The sequence below is a fragment of the Peromyscus californicus genome, unplaced genomic scaffold (assembly GCF_007827085.1).
Source record: "Peromyscus californicus insignis strain IS unplaced genomic scaffold, ASM782708v3 Scaffold_24__1_contigs__length_46423439, whole genome shotgun sequence".
Classification (NCBI taxonomy): Eukaryota; Metazoa; Chordata; class Mammalia; order Rodentia; family Cricetidae; genus Peromyscus; species Peromyscus californicus.
Window position 1 is genome coordinate 34,426,773 of NW_026294535.1, and position 24,099 is coordinate 34,450,871.

General features: G+C 36.2%; 1 protein-coding gene across 6 annotated transcripts in view; it reads right to left on the reverse strand.

The window, feature by feature from the left end:
• Positions 1–4,866: 4,866 nt before the first annotated feature.
• Cpsf6 (cleavage and polyadenylation specific factor 6) overlaps positions 4,867–24,099 on the reverse strand; it is a 31,391-nt gene continuing 12,158 nt past the window's right edge. Inside the window, exons 4-12 of one of the 6 annotated variants that reach the window (XR_008221685.1) lie at positions 23,034–23,179; positions 21,857–22,030; positions 21,616–21,726; positions 20,684–21,188; positions 20,240–20,355; positions 18,996–19,149; positions 16,366–16,558; positions 16,213–16,283; positions 4,867–15,511 (exon numbers count right to left, since the gene is read on the reverse strand). Coding sequence is in view for 5 of the 6 variants with exons in the window: in XM_052753426.1 (XP_052609386.1) it covers positions 16,369–16,558; positions 18,996–19,149; positions 20,240–20,355; positions 20,684–21,188; positions 21,616–21,726; positions 21,857–22,030; positions 23,034–23,179 (1,396 nt within the window). In the remaining variant the exon portion in view is untranslated. Of the gene's footprint in view, positions 16,284–16,365; positions 16,559–18,995; positions 19,150–20,239; positions 20,356–20,683; positions 21,189–21,615; positions 21,727–21,856; positions 22,031–23,033; positions 23,180–24,099 lie in introns of all 6 variants that reach the window. The other 5 variants (XM_052753426.1, XM_052753425.1, XM_052753427.1 and 2 more) reach the window with 5 other exon arrangements.

Here is a 24,099-nt window from a genome sequence, read left to right on the forward strand (position 1 = left end):
ACCCAGTTACGGTACCCATCTAGACAACCCTCATAGGCATGCCCAGAGGCTTGCCTTACAGGTGATTCTGTATCCTACCAAGTTAACAATCAATATTAACTATCACAGGCTCTGGATGTCATTTTTGTTGCCTTGAGATAAGGCCTTACTGTGCAGCCCTGGATGTCCAGGAACTCACTATGTAGACCACACCAGCCTTGAACTCACAGATTCAAGTGCTGAGATTAAAGGGGGACACCACCATTCCCAACAGATCCTGAATCTCTTTACTGATGTTTTCCCAAATGAAATTTATTATGGACTTACCTTTTATACAATTTACGAAATCTACACAAATCTATCAGTAGATGGCAGTACACTACTAACATATTAGCAAAAGATATCTAGGTTATAGCTCAGTTGGTAGTGCTTGCTTACTATTGAAAAGCCATAGACTGGATCTCTAATGTTACAAAACAAATAAATCACTATAAAAACCAAGAGTATGTAAAAAAAAAATAACATCAGTTCTTATCTCTCAAACTGAAATTTAAAAGCACTCAAGATCCAAAAGGATGGGAAGAAATACGTAGTTTTACATATAGCTGTAACGGTAAAGGAGGGGCAATTTGATAGGTTCAAAACTCTCAACTGTTCTATCTTGAAGAAATTACTTTTAGAAGAGGTCTGCACTAAGGTAAAGATACTACAGTGACCCTTAATACTAACAAAAAAGGAGAAATAATCCAAACAGCCAATGACAAGAACTAGTTAAAATTATGATATAAGTATCAAATGGGCATTATAGGCAGTCTAATAATGGGATTGGGCGGGGGGCTCAGGTCTGTAATTCTTGCAGTTGGGAGAAGCAGGATTCTGAGTTCAAAGGCAATCTGGATGAGCCCCACCTTACCATAGAAATAGGGAGCCACTGCAGGATTTTGAGGATACTGCCATCTGTACTATAGAGACTCCATGTGGTAGCAAGGGCAGAATGCGGTGAGGATATAAAGTGTGGTCTTGGGTATTCACTGATGGTAGATGTCCTAATGTACCGGATGTGAAATGTGATAAATCAAGGGGGTCTCCATGTTTTAGGATGAAACAACTGAAAGAAAGGTACTGATGTTGGCTCTAAGGGAAGACTGAGCCAAACAGGTACCTGGGGAGGGGGAACGTGCCAAGATTTGTGCAAGTGAACATTTACAAATGGATTCCTGATTAGTCCAGGTATCAACGTGGCTTAAAAACACAGCAGTGTGGCTTAGCTTGATAGGAATGGACAAATAACTGAAAAACTAGAATACCGAGAGCATTTTCTAACCTCCACTCACTTTTCTGCTAGTCAGAACTCTCCAGAGCTTCCTTTGTAAAAATCTACTATGTAGTATGACTAAGAATTGAAAATCCAAAAGTACAAAGCCCATTAAATAACACATCATTAAACAGGGAGGCCATGGGAAAACTGCATTTTGTAGCTAGGCTGATAACAACCAAACTGTTAAGTGAGGATGACAGCCTTCATCCATAGTTTTATCCATCTACCTTCTGAGAAACAGATGCATGTGAGTGAACTGCCAGCAATAAATGGAGCCTAAATTTAGATACACTTACCAAGTCTTGGTAAAGCTAAGGGTTAATATTACTTCTCCTAAGTGTAAGCCACCACACCTATACAATATTCTCAATTTCTACCTCAAAGTAGGCTAGTCATCACAAACTTGTCACCTAAGAACAAACCTACAGCCTTCCATGTAGTTAGTCTCCTTTGAAAACTTCTTTTTCCACCCAAAAAGGTACTTCTTCATATTACTGATCTTAGTATCTTCAGTTTGCTTCCTAAGTAGGACTATACCAGCCTCCTCACATTCCTGATGGCTGTCCAAGTTCTTACATTTAGTTTTTTTCTCCATTTTAACTATAACTAAAAGACTTAACTGCAGGTCTCAACTTCAGAACCATATGGCTACATTACTATTTCTTGGATGGCAGACACTAAATGCAGTCTTTGAATGTCTTCTAATGCTGTCCGTCTTAGTCACTGGTGTAACATTATACAAGCTCTTCATCTTCTCACCCTGTCTATACTCCACTGACCCTATATGCTAGCTGTGTGCTTTCCCTTCTTATCCCATCTCCTGATAAGCAAATCTGTAAAGTTCATTAGCCGACCTACCTCATCTTCTTTTCTCAATTTAATCTGCAACAAAGATGTTTTGAAATGCTAACTGGATTGTGACATTTCATACACATTAGTCACTCCCTGTGACACTTAAGGTAATTTTTAAGACTACATGTGTGGCCGGGCAGTGGTGGCACACGCCTTTAATCCCAGCACTTGGGAGGAAGAGCCAAGCAGATCTCTGAGTTCGAGGCCAGCCTGGTCTACAGAGCAACATCCAGGACAGGCATCAAAACTACACAGAGAAACCCTGTCTCAAAAGAAAAAAGAAAAAAAATTACATATGTGGGGGGTATGTGTGCCACTGTACTTGTATACAGAGGACAAGAGTCAGTTCTCTTCTTAGACCACATGGGTCCTAGAGATGGAACTCAGGTGTTCAGATTGGCTCCAAGTGCCTTTACCGGCTCAGCCATCTCACCGACTCTTATGACTTAAACTTAAGCTCTGATAAATCCCATACCTTTCATGTTTTACTACGTGCTTCAGACCAACAAGCATTCTTTAAATTCCTACTACACTGAACTCTCTTGCCAACAGAACTGTTTGTTTTGTTTTGTTTTACAAGACCTTCTCTCCCCAGAAAGCAGGTAGATCCCTCTACCAGGTCTTATTCTTCAGATTTCAGCATAATGTTAGGAAAATAAGCCAAAGCTTTCCTATGAGCTGAGGATGGGAACCTCATTTAATGTAAAGTTCAATTGGGTAGACAAGAGGGCTTAGCAGGTAAAGGCATTCACCACAAAAGCATGATGACACGATTCCTAGAACCCAAAAAAACAGAATACAGTGGTGCACGTTTTTAATCTCAACACTCCTACTCTGGAGATTCAAATTACTGATAGGAGACTCATCCATCTGATCACAAGCCTGGTAGCCAGGAGTGTGCAGTAAGACAGAAACAAGGGAGACACTACCTCACGGTGGAAAGCAAGAACTAACCCTCTGTGTTGTTCTCTGGTCTGACAGACACACAAGGACAGAGTTAACTGGTAACTGATGTTAGCCCCAGACTAGAGATTCTCCTATCTGTATTTCCAAATGCTAGCAACTTACAAGCACACAATACCACACCTGGCTCACTATAGATTTTTTTTTAAGTATATCTTTCATCCTACATACCTGATCACAATCAATGCGAACACACAAATCCCTAATAATTTTGCTAATGAAAGATAAATGATTATAATAAAGTAACTATTTTGTGATTAGGGTTAGAAAACATAAGCAGGAAGACTAGGAGAACCTTAAATCCTTTGTTTGTAGGAGTTGGGGGGGGGGGCAAGTTTGCCCGGGGTTGAAGCTCTTTAAGGTAGAGTGCCAGGCTATCACGCAGGAAACCTTGTTTGAATCTCCAGCACAGTAGAAGCCAGGAGTGGCACCATGCCCATTGTGATGGCACTCATCACCTTTTCTGTTCTCACAGTACTTTCCACAGCTTAAAAGTCCCTCTAGTGTTACCTTAGGGAGGAAGCGTAAACAGATAGGTTACTAACCAGGAGCCTGCTTTTCTAAGGATCCCAAATTTAACATCATCCTCAGCTAAGCACAGTTCGGGGCAATGCAGACTGTGACGGATTCCAATGGAGTTTGTGTTCTTTATTCAAGATGTCCTCAGTAGTTTTACTTATTTATGTGCTCTTTGCTGTTATATAGAGGCCATAGACAAAGAGCCTCAAATTATTCCAAAGATGAATGTAACTTTGAAAATGCAAACAGTAACAAGAAACCTAACAATGCCACATAAGTGCCAATGGTAACCTGAATTATTTCAATCTAAATTGCTTAGCGCTGTTACCTTCAACATACTCATAAGTTTGCAGGTAAGAAATCTGGGATCTAATCCAACATTTGTATACCAGTATTTCTTTCTTTTTTTAGGTGTACTCTCATACAGCCCAGGATGGCCTGAATCTCATCATAAGATGAGGATAAATCTGATCTTCTGATCCTGAGTGCTAGGATTACAGATGTGCCCTCAGGGTGGCTGATTTTAATGTAGTGCTGGGAATCAAACCCAGGCTTTCTGAATGCTATGTAAGTATTCTAGCAACTTTGACCTCCAGTCAAGGGACCAGATATTTGAAGGACAAATCTGTTACTATTTAAAAGTTATGTCTTATAATGTTCCCAAGCTAGCTGGTAAAATGTTACTGTGATCCAAAAATGGTTTTAGTTCTAAAGATTTATTTATTTAATTAAATATTTGCTTATTTAATGTATGAGTGCTCTACCTGCATGTACAACTTTATTCCAGAAGAGGCCATCAGATCCCATTACAGATGGTTGTGAGCTACTATGTGGTTGCTGGGAATTGAACTCAGGACCTTTGGAAGAACAGCCAGTGCTCTTAACTGCTAAGCCATCTCTGCAGCCCACGATTTTACTTCCAAAGGACTGGTGAGGTTGATAACCTCCCTAAGATGAGGCAATCATAATTCTAGCCAGATGGCTCAGCAAGTAAAGGTGATGACCTCTAATCCCTGCAAGTTGGCTTCTGACCTCCATACATGGACCACGGCATGCACACAAAATAAATGGAACTTAAACTTTAAAAATATGCCAGAAGAAATAACCATTCTCAAAGGGGTTCGCTTAGACAAAATATAGGTGACAGTCTAATCTGTTATTATTGTATTTTTCCAATAGACATTATTTGAACAAAATAAATTTTAAGTCAAACAAAAAGGACAAACTGCAAAGAATTATCAAAACTTTGTTTTTATTTTCAATACAAGATAAATACCATGCTTGTTACTAGTGCAGTTTAAGGCCAACAATGACCATATAGCAAACTGCTGAACAGTCACCTAAATGCTAAAGAAAGAAAAGACAAAGTAAACATTAAACACAAAATTGCAAGTACAAACATTTTAATAAAATGGGAATGAGCCTTTTGAAAGAAGCTAATATGGAAGTCTAGTTTTCATGGACATCAAAAGGATGCCTACTTGATGGAATATCACCTTACCTTTTGCACAGAAATCTTATGAAGTCACCACACCATAGTCAATAGCTAAAATCTCAAGACTTTCTTTGGCCTTCTGATATTAGACAGCTTATTTACAAAGGATGATTATCCAATAATTTCATGGGTGTTGTAATATGATACAATTTTTTGTTGTTGTTAAGGGCTTTCCATTAAAAATTGTAAAACAACTTTGTAAGGCTGTGCTGGGCTGTAAACTACTTTGCTAATATACCATGGGATGCAAAGGAAGAAATAATAGACCTTTTTAAGGCTAAAGTCATAAATGTTATTATAGAGGCAGTCCTCAAAATACATTATGATTCACCCCAAAGGATCATTTTCCATTAAATACCACCTGAGTACTACAATTTCCAAGGTAAAAAAAAAAAAAAAATAAACAAACATGAATTTATCACTGTATTTTAAAATAATTTGCATACAGAAATGCTGAGAAGTGTTACGTATAACAGTGTGGCAAAAAATACACCTTCGAAATGAAATGTTTTTACTAAAATGAAGAGTCTGTCCAATTATGAAGTGACTGTAATTCCTCCCATGGTGGAGTTTTAAAGGTGAAAAACTCCTCATAGTATTTCCTATCCAGATACCATTCAAGATTTGCGTGACTTCAATTAAACTTTACCTAATATTTTAAAAGCCTCCCATTACAATATAACTAATGGAACAGGAAGTCTTTAAAACACTGAAATCTGGCTATATGTAACCAAGAGTTCATACATCCCATATAAAACCATAGTAGCTGTATACTCAAAGAATGCCAACAACCTGGAACTTTAAAGAAACACTGGGTTAAAACCAACCTAAACCAATCTGAATATAACACAATGGCCTGAATATTTTGAATATTCATAAATTCATATTGCTTCTTTCTAATGCCAAGAAAGAAGAATATAAGAACTTCCTCCCAGAAGCCTAGACGCTTAATACATTTTCTATTTTGACTGAAAATGAAACTAATTCTAAATCTTGATTTAAATAAAATCTAAATTTAAAAAAAAAATCACATTATGAACACAAGAAATACCATATATAAGGCCACATCTCAATAAATTCTTAATTTTTGGTTGAATGTTTATTTAAAAATTAGTCTAAGGCTTCCAGGAGTCAAGTTGCTAAAAAATAAATACACCAGTGTTCAAACTGAAGATTAATGTTAACACATACACTATAAGAACATAAAAATAGAAGGCTTTGCTACAAAACTCCTACTTAATATACTTTAGCACAAAAAATGTCTAATATGTACAATGAGTAAGCGTGCATTTGGAAAGTACAAACAACTGGAGGAAACATTTACAGAGGGCTATGGGATGCAAATGAACTTCATGAATAAACTGAAAACTCATTATCTATGCAATAGCAAGAATCTCAACACTGTACTCTCAGGAAAGAATCAGAACAAACTTCCTCTTAAAATAACTTAAGCTGAAGCTTAAAGCCCAACCCTGGGACTTGTAAGATACACATAATGCAATGACCATCTGGGTAACAGCTAAAATGCCAGAGCACGCCAACAGAAGAGCCTTGCAGTAGCATCTCATTGTATGAAACAGAATGTACTTAGGTTATTGGCACATTTCAACACACAGGGAAACAGTCTTACCCTTTTCAACTATTCCCCTTCACCATAAAATGTTACATAATGCTCATTAAAACCTCCATGTTTATTTTTAGAACTGACTTTACTAAAGCAACATTCTCCATAGGAGAATCAAATGAAAATAATATCTTAAGCTACACATTATTTGTGAATTCCAAATTGTAGTTAATTGCTTAAGAATATTCTAGGTAAAGGAGCCATTAAACGGGCTAACATACATGATCAATAGCTATGGCAAGTTACTTGAAATCTTGCTGAAAACTGACAAAACAAACACTTGTAAATTGACACTGAAATATTGTTTCTACAAACCTATTTCCTTTACTTCAAAGCAGTATAATGAATTCAAAGTGCTGCTCCAGGAGAAATACTACCCTGTGGGTGCTTCACCACGCCTCTCTACCTGTGCTGCCAGTGGTAAGGACTGTGACTGCGCAGCACTGGTCAATGCTAGCATTCAGGGGAAAGGCAAGCTTCCTTTCATCACCACTACAGGAATTCTAATTTCTAAGACTCCCGCACTCCTCCCCCTACTCTTTCTTTCCTCTGCTTATTTATTTATTTGTTTGTTTGTTTATTTATTTGGTGTCTTTGCAAAGATTTATCTCTTTGGATTGTTTTTTACACATTAAAAACAAGTTTTCAAATAACACCGGCTCCTAAACAACACAAGGGCTTTGACAAATAAAATGTTTGTAACTTTGACTTTTACTGCTATACATTCATGTGTTATTAGGTAGGAGACTTTGCAAAATAAGTCAAACTGAAGTTCTTTTATTTGTTTCTTCCTGACAACACTTAAAATAACTGACTGCAGCAGCAAACAACTCGAGTACACTCACACTGCCTGCCACCAAAGTCACTTAATGAGATAAGCCAAGCAAGGAGAAGGGCGACATAAAGGGAGCAATTAAAGGGTTCCACTGATTAAAAACAGAAAAGGGAGTGAAGGATTAAAATTAGTACAAAATCTCCAGTTTCATTTCAAGTATATGTATTTGTGATTCCATTTTAAAAGTGTTCAGAGAAAATTTATCTCATGGACATTTTACTTACCTTTTAATCTTACTATTAACTAATTTCCCTTGTAAACATATGTATGTCCAAATGTCTTCACATTAGGGCATTATAATTAGACTATTAAAAAAAGCTAACAAAAAAAAAAATCACAAAAACTTACAATACCTATACACAAAACAAGAAAATAGATTTTGATACAACTCTCAAATTAAAAGGCAACTTGCATTTTAACAAGATTAAACACCTAAGAAAAATCATTTCTGAGAGCTAACAGTTAGTTCTGATAAACACCAATGATCTCTTGCAAAAATACTCTGCTCACAAAATGTTTTTAAATGAACTGGCAGTGGTAAGGGTATTTTCAAACTAAATGTTAAGTACTTTAAAAGCAGACAAAATGAAACTGAAAAACAGTGCAAATCTTGAGCTGCACATTATCTCTATCTATGGTACATAAATACCTTAAGCATTGCCCTTAAATTTAGACAAACTTTAAAAGCCAATGCATACTATCCCCAGATCTCTCATAAGTAGTAAGATCTTTAAAATATATTTAAAACAAATTAGCTTAAAATTTGATTTTATCTCAAATTTCCTTAGTAATTCAGGTTTTAAACTTCCTATAAAAATAGGTAATCAAGTTGACAGTCTGCCTCTGCTAATTTTGCAGAACACATGCTAGCCAGGTGCTTTTCATACAGCCTTTTATTAAGGCTGGCTTTTTATTAAAAAAAAACCAACTGGTTAACTAACTCTAATCAAGCATAAATCAACAAGGTTACAGAAATATACATAGAATTCCTTGAACCATGAATAAAGGATGTATTACTCACACTGAAGAACACAACCCAATGTTAATAAACATCAGACCCTTCAGACTCTCTGTCAAGTAGAATACTAGGGCTTTCTTTACTCACATTTATCTGCTGTATGGCTGTATTTACACTGCCTATGGCACCATCAGCATGAAACAGTAAATTACTGTATCAAATCAGAATTATCAAAATCTCTCTTAATGCTAGCAGTTCACACTTAATTGTTTCAGAATATCTGGGGTGTAATTAAGCTGCACTACTGTAGCAAATACATGAGTCTTTACCAAAAATGTTACAACCTCAAATTTTTTGACCCCCTAACACATTGACTGGATTGTTCTATCTGCCAAATTTCAGTTTTTACAAGTTTACATACCATTCAGCAAAATCAAAAGCTAACTAGGTAAAAACAGCTAGAAAAGCAGAATATAGAAATATTAAATATCCATGTAATCACCTATTCTAATATCAAAATCAAGGGCAAGAGACACTTAATTGGTTATGTTTAATTCACTGAACGCAAGATTAGATTGATGCATATCCAAACACCCTATTGCAATGCTTTTTTAAAGGACAGTAAAAATGTTGTCATAGTAACATTATCTTTAGATATTGCTGAACACAAGACTTTCCCTGAGGTGTAAACATCAAATAACTTGAACAGCTTTACACATCAGCCCCATTCAACAGTTTATTACAACACTACATCTATTGTAATCAAAGTGGTGCTGTTTACAGACATTATCATATCAACATTTTTAACAAGAACAAACTACTATAAAAACAAGCATTTACTTGAATTTTTTCCAATTGCTTGCACATTATAATGGCCAAATATATATAACCAGTAATAAAGTTGCAAAAGCTATTAACTTTTTAAATCACACAGGTTTCCTTCAAATAAAACAGTTAAGCAACATAAAAAAATAAAAGTAGAGCTACTGGTTACCATTTATGCAGATTTGCTTTATTCAGATCTATTCCTGTTCAGTTTATCCATGAATCCTTACAGGTTCAGTTCAATCACAAGAAGCAAACTGCTGGACAAGCGTCACTTTCCCATGAAGACTGTCTGTCTTGGAAGGTGTTCCTCTTCCTTCAGCTGTAATGTGTCAAAATTGGTGATGTAGGTTTTGCTATTCCCCAGAATACACAGAAAAATGTTGGCTTAGCTATACATACACAAGTCGTGCATCTACTCACTGTTAGGTATTCTAACACAAAATAAAAAGGAACTCAAACAGTAGCTGCTTGCATGGTGGAGAAATACTCCTAATTCACAAATTCAAAATGAGAAATTCTCATTTCATTCTTCTTACATATTACTACCTTTGATATTCAGTGATTGCCATATGAAGACCATTCTTTTGTACAATGTATGTGAATTTTCAAAAGAAAAAAATTACAGTAACAAATGAAAATACAGCAGCTACTGTTTCTGTGATGATGAGAACAGTCATAAATCATTTTCTAAAATATGCACACTACAAAATAAATGGGAAAATGCTTGGATTTGAATGTAGCTATTTTTCATTCAACCACACATCAATTCATATAACAAATGCTGAACTGAATATAAAATGCAATGAAATTTACAAATTAACTGTATTTGACAGCATACATTAACTTCTGCCAATCTGTTATAAATCAATGGTGTTCCATGTTACAAAATTCATAAATAACACCTCAGTATGGACATTAAATGTGACATCCACATACAAATCTTTAGACATAATACAAATCTGAGACATTACCTTCATTCTATTTCACCTCTATCAACTAACCAAACACAAATTAATGGGAATCTACAATGATAAATTCAATTGAAAACTCACATAAAGATGGAAGGGGGAAGCCATCAATAAAATTGATACTATAGTCTCAGGTATATATATATGTAACATATATATGTAAATCCAAAACAGAACATTAATTTAAAAAATGATTACTGAATATCAAATATTTAAAATAGAAATACTAAGTGGGTACTTTAATATTTTTCAAAAGCATACAGTGTTTAATGGCATTCAGTCATAAAAGTTTTAAAAGATCCTTTGCTTTATAACTAAAGTAATTTTGTGACAACTGTAAATTTTGTGTTCAATTTTCTTTGGGAGAATCTTAAAGAGTATCAGTATACATACACATATTCATACTTCCTAATAAAAACTTCAATCTTAAAAGTACAGAGGAAAGGGTTTTTCTCATCTAAATGCTCTCCAGACATCGGAACTGTTGAAGGGACAGCTGAGCTATTTATAGTATCACCTTCTCTACTTTCACTTTTCTGTTCTGTTGATGCGGTTCACACAGAGGAATTATTTAACAGAAAAGAACCTATAAATGTCTGTTTTCCAACATTTTATTTTGCAGGTTACAATTCTGGTAGGATTTTGTTTGTTTTCTGGAGTTGATGCTGAGAATGAATCCATGACTTCACACATGCTAAAGCCTATGACTTACTGAACATGACACTCTCAGCACTAGTGAATTTTAAAAACAATAAGGCACTAGAAAAAAACAAAGCACGTTTTAAGCTACTAAAAAGATTGCAGGGAAATTCATAAATCCTACTAAAAAAAGGAATGCTATCTTTCTTAATACTTTTGCTGTGTTGTAAAGGATGAAGGATGAATCACTGAGAGAAAAATTATTTAAAGTCACAGCGTGGGGGTTGGGGGGAAAAAAAAGAAAGAAAATCAATCTTTCAAAAAGCCACAGGGTACATATTACCATGACCTTAAAGGAAACTTTACTACTTTTATACAGGAAATCTTGTTTGTGAGGTCACAATACACATCGTTGTGCAGGACTAATAAACTCGTCTTTTGCTACATTATATTTTATAGATAGGTCTAATTAATAAATCTTAAAATTTCACCATACAGACAGAAAATTTAGGGAATAGTCTAGAAACTTTTATTTCTAGTTCTAAACACTTTACATAAACACAAATTTTACAATCTCAAACGGAAGCAAAATTTGAAGGCAATACAACCCATTTCCAATAATCCAATTCCATATTATAGTCTCAAATGTCTAAATAGACATCTACATAAACAAATATATCAAAAAGGTTCGAAGTGACAAATACATTCAATGCCCATATGTTCAAAATAGCATTTGATCAACTCTGTACTGTGAAAGGCACACAATTATTTGCTTTAGCTGTCAGTTATAAAAGGAACCTATGTAAACAGCTGTTAAATGAACTAAGACAATGAACTACAGCTCTAAAATCTGCAAGCTAAAGCAAGCAGTATGTTTCAATACAGAGCAAAAGACCTACATTCTGAGATAACGTACTATCAAACCATTACTTAACAACTCAAATTGAGTGTGACTTAGATATGCAAACTTGGTATTATCTGTATTTTGAAACTCATGGAAAATTTTATCTTTTAAGTGAATATTTGATAGGATTCTTCTAAGTCTTTATATTGCCTGTTTGTTTTTATTTCTGAAACAGGGTCTTAGTATAGAGGCCTGGCTAGCCTGAAACTCCACATGTAAACCAAGCTGGCCTGCATTGTCTCTTAAGGTGCTGAGTTCACAGGTGTGCACTACCACACCCAGCTCTTACAGGTTTTCGTATTAATGTGCTGAATTAAAAAGGATCCTCACATAATGAGAAAGATAACACTTTTAAATAGGTAAGATTTAACCTTCTGTATCTGAAAATTTCTCCTTAATGAGGAATGGGGATGAGGTAGGCAATAGAAGCATCTAAACTTATCTGAAGTTTCTCCTTATATTGACTAGAACACTGTACATAAAAAACAATTGTTTATTACAGATGTTCACAAAAAGTTTCTAGCTACCAAACAGTTTATATTTTCCTGTTTTTCGCTGAACATCATACTTACCCCATTTCAACTAAAGCATTTTACTACTCTGTAAAATACACAATTAGGTGTTCTATGCATCTGACTACATGGTGGAAAGAAGCTCCATCACAAAAAAAGAAAAAGAAAGAAAATAGGCTTTGGTCAAAAAGAGATACCCAAAGGATAGGGACATTTCAAAATAAGTTGCTATTTAGAATTCACCTACTATCAAAAGTTAGAACTTGTTAACCACAGAAAGCAAAAACATTAATTTGGATAACATGAATGGCACTCTTCTCTTACTGAATATTCATTTAAAACAAATACTTATTCAAAACAATCCACTCTAAAAACTCAACAATGGTAGGAATTTCACACTGAGATGAAGGTGAGAGCAAGGTGACTCACATCAGCATTCAATTTCTTCAAGACAAACATCAATTATTTATAAACAAAACTATATTCTTAAACCACAGTGAGCAAAACACACTACACATACATCCAAGGGATCACTTCCTACCCTCTCTTGTCACTTCAAGTAAGACACTGTGTAGCAGACAGATTTTTCAAATACTACAAATATAAGAAATCAGAGGAGAAATAAGAGCCAGCATATCAAGATAAAGCACAGCAGTTGAGATATATGGGAAAACAGGGCTGGGAATACTAGGCAGGTAACAAATGACCTAGGAGTTTTAGAAATAATTTTAAAATCTTGTTAACAGTCAGTTACCATTCACCAAGCAATGAAAAGAATTTTCACCAAAAAAAAAAAAAATCAACGTAACACTCCTAAGAAGATGAAACATCTTGAATATAAAAGAAATGTTTTCTTTGGGCTTTCACCCAAATTAACACAAAGCTATTAACAATCTAATAAGCAACACAAAGTATCCTAAAGTAATTAAACTCAAGTTCATGACATTTATGCCAGAAGTAACCACATAGCCATACTCTTACAGTTACTTATTAACCCAGACTCCAAACACAGTACTTAGTAAAGAAATGTAATCATTTGAGAACATGGTAAATCTCATCAATTAGAAAGAGAAGCCTGAATAAAAAGCATCTAGGAAGAACATTCCCTTTCATTATTCTTCAGTACACAAACTCCTGAGCAGGGCTATTCTAAACAAGCAGTTAGATGACCAGTCTAAAAAAGGAACTCCACTATAACTGTAACAGTAACATTATTTCGGTAAGAACACAACCTTACACCTTTTATTTTGCTCAGAGTGGTCTGAGAATAGAGGCAAAAATTACAGAATACGAAGCACAATGCATTTACACTGAAATTTACAAAACTGTTGTTTTTCTCATTGAAGTATTATTACCTTTTGAACTTGGATATGGAATGCTATTAGAAAAACTAATACATTTTTCAAATGAGAATGCAATTAACATTACCCAACAGTTCAAACACAAAAAAAACTTAGGATGGGACAGACATTAACAGCTGCCAACATCAAGTTTCCAGAGCCTGCCCTTTACCCACCATCATCACTCAACAGTGTAGTACATTATTAACTTACACAAAGACTGATATTTACTTTATTGTTGAAGCACTTCTTATTCCATTTAAGGTTTACATGAAAGTTCAAAAGGACTCATATTTAAAAACTTCTAAAGAGGTCAACAGACCTTATAAGGTAATAAAATTTGCAAATAGGTTTGCACTCAAATATATGTATTTAATCCCAACCCCCACCCTCTTACATCTACTTCCACAATAAATACTGCTTGGCATATAGCAAAGGTACAATAATCCAGGAAGACATCTCCCCCCACCCACTACTGGAAAGACTTTTGTAAAATTTTGCTTGGATGAAGGCACACAACAATATTACAACTCAATTCTGATTAATGTACAAACAAAACATGGGATTTGGGGTATGGTACATCATTAATTGCAAAAAACGTCAACAACTGCACACTAGGAAATTGTAGTTAAATGTTTGAAAGACATAGAACTCAAATCATGATATATTTAGGTGTATACTCTTGACTGGAGTATAAATTCAAAGTATGTGAAAATTAACAATGAACTTTTCAAAAGGAACATACTTGGTTTACTGAATTCATTTTATGAAGACTCAGAAGAAAACTGCTACTAATTAACTCTACATGTGAATTGGGTTAGAGGCCCCTTGATGGACACACTGAATTAATGAAAATGTATCCAAGTTTCTCTATCATATCTTTGGTAACTGTAAGACAGTTGGTAAAATGTAAAGTTTAAAATAAATAAATAAATACAGCTTGTAGACCCTGTACCTTATCAAATGACAGAGAATTAGACATTTCAAGTAATAGCCTGGCCAGAATCCATCTTAAGGGATCTTTACTAGGAATAAAAAAACTTCATTTAAAATTTAGTTTAGATTTTATGATACAACGCTCAATTTTTATATTCAAACAGTGCCAATTTTAATAATTTTAAAACTAGTATATAAATGTTTTGAGAATTAAAAATTTTAATACAACATAGAACTAATAAAAATGTTATGATAAATATTCAAGGACATATTCAAATGTAAGACAAAGTATTAAAATAGGCTTTCTCACTTAAAAAGCCCTTAAACAGCAAGAGTGATAACTCTTATGTTCCACAAAAATTAGACAGAGGCTGGGCGGTAGTGGCGCACGCCTTTAATCCCAGCACTTGGGAGGCAGAGGCAGGTGGATCTCTGTGAGTTCGAGGCCGGCCTGGGCTACAGAGTGAGTTCCAGGAAAGGTGCAAAGCTACAGAGAAACCCTGTCTTGAAAAACCAAAAAAAAAAAAAAATAGACACCTTTTGTTCCTGCGTGTGTGTGTGTGTGTGTGTGTGTGTGTGTGTGTGTGTGTGTGTGTGTGTGTGATGTTTAAAACTGCTGTCATAAAATTACATACACAATAAAGCCAATTACAATTTAAATATTAACAATTTTTAGGACAGGATTTTCAATAAGGTTCTGAAGTATTTCCGTATAGAGGATTTGTTTTAAGCCTAATTAATTGAAATATGCCATCAATATATGGAGCAAAGGAGTTTATAGAAGAACCTGTCACATGCGAAAGATTCCCAGTGCTCCTTCCCCACTCTTCATGAGTAAACACTGTTCACAAATATAAAATAAAATTACATGGAAAAATGAAGCATAAACAGACAACTCATTCTACTTTATGAAAAAAAATGTACACAAATTTTTAAAATACAGAAAAAAAGACAATGATTATGGCTTATGAATGAAACATCAAAGAAAATTATTTCCAGTTATTTCTAACTTGGGATGTATGGCTTGGCACAATTTAACGTTTTTAGATATGTACCCTGAACCCACTGCACACCTTCTTTGCAAATTAAAAAGATAATAATACTCCTTAAAAAAAAATAATAAATCAAATACCAGAATTTTTTTTTTCTAAAAAGTAGTTTTTTAAAGGGAAAAAAGTTCTTGTCAATGCTGGAAAACATCTTTTTGTAGTATAACCTATTATAGTGTTAGATTTTCTTAAAAAGTTTCAGGGACAAATCAAGTTAGTTCAAAGGAGAAAGAATAGAAACTTCATTTTTAAAAAATCCAAGCACATACTATTCATATCTGAGACAACCCCCAGGTGTTTATAAATATTTTAAATCACATGCAAACAATGAATGTGATTACAAGAATCCCAATTTGTAAATTTTAGAAGTACACAATGAGTCCTCTTGATTATTTTTCTTGCTTTAAGACCACAAACAATCTGAAATCTAAAAGTCACAGAATACAATATTCAAGGGAAAAAAGGTCAAAATTTTTTACCTGTGATGGCTTACCTGTTTTCAGATGTTTCCAGAAGATTAAATCAGAACAAGTACTTGGACCACTTAAAATGTAGGTATATTTACTGCATAAACAACAGCCTTGGAGTTATAATTACTGTTAATAACACACACATACTAAATATAATAATAAAAAGGAATGCTCACCTTCTAACGATGACGGTATTCTCGCTCTCGGTCACGCTCCCGGTCCCGGTCCCGATCCCGATCCCTGTGTCTCTCTCGCTCTCTGCTTCTCTCTCTGTAATAATCATCATGGCGATCTCTACTCCGAGATTTATGACGCCGACTCTTTTCCCGTGATCTACTATGGTCCCTTTCTCTTGATCGTTCACGTCTTCTAAAAAAAATTACTGGATTAATGCTCTCCATAAGACAGTCAATATAGTTGTCTTTCCTTTATCCCTAGCTTTATTTTCCATGGTTTCAGTTACAAGTCAACCAGTCTGAAACTATTAAATTAAAATTTCAGAAATAAAACACTTTTATGCTATTCTGATTAGCTGTAGGAGTAGAGGAAGCCCCAAGTGAATGAAGTTCTGAATGAACGTGTATTATTGACATGGCCATGGCTATGTGGGGACTCCAAGGCCCCTAATAACCCCATGTAACATTGGCAAAGAAGGTTCCCACACAGGTCAGGCTCAAGAGGGATGGCAAGCTCCCCTCAGGGGTCCCATTATGAGTGTTTACGAAGAACTATCCAGTGTGTGTAAAGACTAACAAAAGTACCTTCTTCTGGTATGTTTTTAGACTGCAACTACTACTCTACAGAGGCCTACTTAGACTAGCAAGTCCCTCCCAATAATTGCACCTAATACACACGCAGAAGTTCCAGGTTCCAGCTGCAGCAGAACCTTCCTGATCCTAGCACTACTGAAAGTGTCTGTCCTCTCCTCTTTCCCATGCAGCCCCTAGTCAGGGTTCCAAAACCCAAGCCTGTGGCAATCATGATGAAATCTTTTATCATCTTGCTCCTTCCTGCCTGCACTGTGAACCATCCCTGTCCAGTGTACCCACTAATCAATTATTCAGTATCTGTCTCAAGCATCACAGCGATGCAGTACTTATGCCTGAATAATCCTTAGATTACTTAGTAATAGCCCCCAAGTGTGAGGGTAGTGATGCTGACAGGCAATTTGAACACTGCTCCTTTAAGTAAAAAAGTAAAAATCAAAAAGTCATGCTGAAGTTGCTAAGGTTTACATTGAGAACCCATGAAAAAAGAAATTTATGCTAACTTTGCCATCATATCTTAAAAACCCAAATCATAGCCAAAGTTCATAATAATTCCAGTAGTTTATGTAAGAATTCTTTTACATTAATTTCTTAACCAGGGAACTAAACTTAAATATTGTCAAGCTCCTGATCAAACTAGATGTCCTCACAAAGAAGACATGCATGATATGGTCTCTAGTTACGACAAACTTGTTCAGATACGGAGAGTCTTAAACGGAGCCCAAAAGGTAGTAACAAAGTAAGAGCGTGTCCAATATAAATTCCTTTCTCAGGAGAAAAACCCCAGCTGCCCTTCCAGAGGACCCAGGTTCAATTCTCAGCCCCACACAGTGGCTCATAACTGTCTCTAACTGTAGTTTTGGGGAATCCAAGGCCCTACCTCTGTGGGCACCCAGGATGCATGGAAAACAGCTACACATGCAGGCAAAAAAAAAACACCCACACACGAAATCAAAATATTAAAAATGTGGCTGAGTGTAATCAGAATGCAGAGGCAGGCTGAACTCTGTAAATGCAAGGCCAGGCTGGTCTACATTGTGAGACTCTGTCTCAAAAGAGAAAATATCATGCGAAGATTAAACACCCAAAACACATAAAATTTTAAGATTCATAAAAATGCTTTAAAAGTAACCTTTAAAAAATTTTATTAATCTATTACAAGGGCTGAAAAGATAGCTGAGTGGTAAGAGCACTGTTGCTCTTGCAGAGGACCAGGGTTTGATTTGCAGCACCCACATGATGACTCTCAACCATCACAGCCATCCTAACTCTAGTTCTAGGGGACTCAGTGTTCTCTTTGACTACCTCAGCCACTACCACACATGTGTATGAATGTTTTACATCTAGCAAAACATTCATACACATTAAAATAAATAAACCTAAAATAAAGCTGTACCTATTACAAAACAGATTACCACATATTCATTCATTTATTCCCTCTTTCAAAAAACATCCTGTATCAAGTAATGTTTAATAGCTAGGGCCCCTATCATCATTCAACATGTGTTCAGTAAGAAATGAGCATCAATAATGAAAAATACATGATTGTAGTAAATACTACAAAAGAAATAGAATACGACAGACTAGATTAAGTTGAAACATGAAAAATAAAGACAATGTATAGGGGAGGGAAAAAAGAACAAAATGGTTTCAGGAAAAAACACCAAGGACAAAATCAGTGAGGTGGTCAAGGCTTGGTGTGTCCACGAGAAGAGACCCTTAGGCTAGAGAACAGTGACCCGGGGAGGATATGAGTAATGAGGGTCAAGAAAAAAAAAGATTACATCACACAATGTGCTTGTGTACAGTTAGTCTGAGAGCAAACAGAAGCCATACAGTTCCTTGCATATAATTTTATTCTAAGTAGACACCTTGAAGGATTTCAGGAAGCACCAACATGCCATTTAGAGTTAATTAAAAAATCCACTCTGACTGCTGGGTACACAGTAAGTAAAATAGGAGTCCCATTTTTTAAAGTTCCACTTTTTTTGTTGTTGTTGTGAACTATTTTAAAAATACATGAGACAGGAAAGTTTTACCTTGATCCAGAGCCATAGGACTTGGACTCAATTCCATGAAGGCAATCTTGCAAAGAACTAATAAGAACTTTGCAACGATCATCGGCAGATACTTTGGATTGTTTAATTAAAGAAATTGCTGTTACCAATGTTTCAATAGCACTCCCATAATCACCTGCAGGGGAAAAGACAATGTTAGTAGCAAACAAATTTTGTTTCCAAATGATCATCAAACCAACCTTTTTGGAATAAGAGTGATGAAGCAATTTTTTGAAAGTGTCTTTTAAGATGACCAGAGGCAATAACTTTTGGCCAGTGTTTTGAAATTTGCAAGAGTCTCATGATCTTGAAGCTAATGTAATTGGTTGTTTCATGCAGAAGGAGTTATTTTGCAAATACAAGAATTAAATGAGCTATCTTCAGGACTCTGCACTATTATACCAAAGTTAATATATAAACTTTTTATGTGCACAAGTGTTTTGCCTACATATGTCTTTGCATCACAAGCAAGACTGGTGCCCATGAAGGCCAAAGAGGGTGTCAGACCCCTTGGAACTGGAGTTATAGTTGGTTGTGAGCTACGACATAGGTGCTGGGAATCAACTTTGATCCTCTGGAGGAGCAGGCAGTGCTCTTAACTCCTAAGCTATCTCTCCAATCCCCAAAGTCAGTATTTCTTTTTAATTTTATGTGTAGGGATATTCTGCCTGCATGTGTGTCTGTGCACCATTGAGTGTGTTTGGTACCCAGGAAGAAAGAAGATGACACTGGATCCCAGTACTAGCAGCCAGTGTTCTTAATCAGGGCCATCTCCCCAACCCCCAACTAGTATTTAAATCTCAATATAGTAACTTAAAACTGGTGGTCTTTCCACTACATTGCCTTCAATACTTTAAATTAAATGACAGATAATGACTTAGGAATATACAGATTACATGGAGAGTAAGAAGACTATCTTCACAAACTGCACTTAAGCTTTGGGTTTTGATGTTTTAATTTTTAAATTTTATTTTATGGGTATGGGTGTTTGACTGCATGTGTGTTTATCTATGTATTACAAGCATGCCTGATGCCAGCAGAAACCAGAAAAGGGACTCAGATCCTCAAGAACTGGAGTTAACAGATGGCTGTGCATCAAACCAGGGTCCTCGGGAAGAGCAGCTAGTTCTTACTGGCTGAGCCATCTCTCCAGGCCCTAGGTTCGGGGTTATCCTTAACAGAAATAGTTATGTTAAAGGAATGAACGCTGAAACAAATATACAAACCAGCACTGGCATCAGACACAGCTCTTGAAATAGCACTGCTTGAGATGGCCCGATTTCTATTCATGATTTCTTCAAACTCAGCTTCACTCAATGGTGTTCTTGCAGTATCCATTTCCCTACAAAAGACAAATAAATGTTAAATTGTTACTTAACAAAAGCTCTCAAGTTAGTAACAATGTAAACAACTCCACACTAAAAGGTTTGGCATTTGCCTCAGAGACAGTGGTTACTTTGCCGGATTCAAGAATGCTATTTTCCCTATCAGATCAAGCCTAAGCAAAATTCCCTTTATCATTGTGTTTTGGCTGAAATACTGCAGCTTAGAAATCTAATCTTTCTGCAGGACAGAAATTATGCTTACATTTCTACAATGTAACAGATTTCAGTCACAGTTCTTTATCTTTTTCTGACTAAACAGTTTCATTACTTCATGTTTTAACTTACCTCCCAGGAGGACCATAGTCACCCCTATCATATGGTGGAGGTCGGCCATATGGGTCGGTTGGTGGTGGACCTCGACTATCTGATGTTGGCATGCCACTATTAGTTGGTGGAGGAAAAAAAGCAGGATTCACATGTGGAGCTGGTGGTGGGGCACCTGGAGGTGGTCCCGGAAGATGTGGAGGAGGAGCAAGAGTGAGGGGAGGCCCGAGTGGACCTGGTGGTCGAGGTGGAAAGGGGCCTGGAGGTGGAGGTGGTCCCTGCTGTGGAGGCGGTGGACCAGGAGGAGGGCCGTAGCCTGGAACTGGAGGTGGAGGCCCAGGAGGAAGTGGACCCAACGGAGGTTGCCCAAAAGGTTGTCCAGGAAAAAGAACTGGTGGTGGAGGGCGGTCTCCTCGATTGGGAGGTCCTGCTAGAGGAGGTGGCAGGACCTGACCAGGAGGTGGAGGACCTGGTGGACCAGGTGGGCCTGGAGGGCCCAAAGGTGGACGGGGTGGAGTCTGTCCAGCTACAAAATAAAGGAGAAAGGAGAAAAACACTTCAATAAAGTTGTAACTATTACATGCCAAGATTATACTTCTACAGCAGAACTTAGAAACCATGACTCTCTCTTTAAATGAAACCCATATGGTAGTGCTCCACTAACAACTACACAATGCAAAATATCCTCACATTTAACTAGTTCAAATTACGACTCAGAAAAAGCACTGAAACAAAAACTTTTAACAGGCTTTAACACCTAGAGATACTTTCCATCTTTCAGCATATACACACTTCTTACAGCGAAATCACCCACCTTATATTCTACTCTGATGCCAAGCTAGAAAGTGAAACAAGGGAAAATGGTCTTGAAAGGATTTTTTAAGAGGTAAGAAAATAAGACGGATGTAAATATTCTATATATAAGTCAAGCAAGTTTGGAGAAAAATAAAGACCTTTTAGGCCAAAAATGGGTATTTCCTCTATGCTGTGCCCCATATGCCATGGAATCCTAGTTTCCAGGAACAAAGGCCGAGTTCCTTTAACAAGATGCTTGATCAAATTTCCTGGGTTCCAAAAATAGCATAACAAGGAGAGTAAGTCACATTAATAATGCATTACTTGAAAAAGAGAGAAAAGGAAAAGAGGTATTAGGCAGACATATTTTCTCCATGATAAACTTAAGGAAAGTTTTACCTGGGAAAGGTGGAGGTGGCCCTCCTGGTCCTGCTGGCCCAGGAAATCTGTCCCCACCGGGAACAGCCCCTGGAAAACGGCCCCGTCCTCTACCACCTTGTGGAAATGCTGCACGTGAACTGCCTCCTGGAGGACCAGCTTTACCTTCCCCAGACATTTGTCCTGATTGTGTAGCTGCAAACACCCAAATACTCATAAATAGCACTTATTAAAACAGTTCTCCGAATTGTAACCGTGTTATTAGAAACTACTTCAAAGTTCATTTATACTATTTATCAATTTCAGATGCCTTGGGCCTATGCAAAGTACTTGGCTAGGAAAACATTCATATTTATTGAAACACTTTCTTAAAGTCTTAAAATATTCAAGTTTAAATGTACTTCCACTGAATAAACACGTTGCTTTTAAAATACCAGTACTCTACAGCAGCCAAGACAGAAATTTTTCAACAGAAACCTTAATTTCAATAGCAGATTACTCATTTTATGTTACGTAACGTATTCTTCAGTTAAGTCTTAAATACTAAAATAATTAAAAACAACCACTTGAATTTCGATTAATTACATGGGTCATCCATCTTATCTCTTTAAAAAAGTACGTAATGACAATAAATTTATTTTACATTTATTTTACCAAGTAGCAAAAGGTCTTGGTGCCAAGCATAGATGACAGATAGCTGAGAGATAGATAGATAGATAGATAGATAGATAGATAGATAGATAAATACATAGATAGATACATAGATAGATATAGATAGGTAAATGGATGATAGATGACTGATAAATGACAGATACATAGATACACAGATAGATAGATACATAGATAGATGGATGGATGGATGGATGACAGATATACAGATACATAGATAGACACATAGCGAGGTAAATGACTATTTCCTAGTCCTCATTAGCCTTTCTATTCCCATCAACTCTAAGATGTGAACAACAGGACAAGAAGGGCAGCACTATAAAGCTCTCAAACTGCTGCATACTGTTGGGTCTGTGACATCTAGAAACAAATGGAATAGGAGTAGATTTCTAGTATATTGGCCCATAGTCATAACAAATGAATAAATCAAGTTCATCCAATAAACTAAATCATAAGTGTAATATTTAACAAACGCCAGCACACTGCTTGAAGTACAGTTTTAAAAAAGGCTGTGGAGAGAGTTGCTTACTTTTCCTCGACTGCATCTCAAACTGACTCAGGAATTGCTTATTGCATGGAGTCACGACAGGATTCTGACCATGAAGTTCCCTTTTAGGCAACAGATCCATTAACTTTTTGGAAGATGCTTCAGATCCAACACCAACAAGGGCAAATCTAAAAGATGGTAAGGGGGTAGTTATAAAAAGGAAGAACTGAGAATGTTACTGTTGATTAAAAAAGAAATGGTCTTAACTTACTCTTATGAGAAGAAAAATAGACTCTTAAGACTACACAAGCTTACATTATCTTTTATAATGTACCAGAGTTCACTTAAATGTGCAATTCAGTAATTTTTTTTAGTATAGTCATGTGTTTTACAAACATCATATGATGGTTCATTCATAACAGTCATCATTACCAAAAGAGAATCCATACCCTCTACCACCATTCCCATTTACTCTCATCTCTTAAACACAGGGATGCATAACCAAAGATAGTTCTCTATGGATCTGCCTCATCTGGAAGTTCAAACGAATGGAATACGTAGTCCTTTACAACCAGCTTCACTTAGTGTCCAAGGTCTAGTTATGCTATAACACGCATCACTAATTCATTTCATTTAGTGGCTGAGTAATGTTCAATTATAGACATTGTTTTCTGGTTTTGTTTTAAATCCACCCATTAGTCACTAGGCACTTGGGCTGCTTTCACTTTTTACTGCCACAAAAAGATGTTCGGTGTAGGGGCTAGAAGAGATGGCTCCGTGGTCAACAGCGGTCAATGACTCTTCTTCCAGGACTCTGGTCGATTTCTAGGACCCACATGGTGGCTCACAATCATGCATAACTCCAGTTCCAGGAGATCTAATTCCCTCTTCTGGTCTCCTTGGGCATTAGGCATACAAGAGTACACAGACATACATGCAGCCTAAACACCCATGCACATAAAATAATTAAGTAATAATTTTTAAAAGATGTTCATTATCATTAGCCATCACTATATAAATCAAAACCATGAGAAGTAATTTCCACTAGAATCAAAACGACAACTATGCAGTACTAGTAAAGATAAGGAGAGACTACAACCCTCCTGCA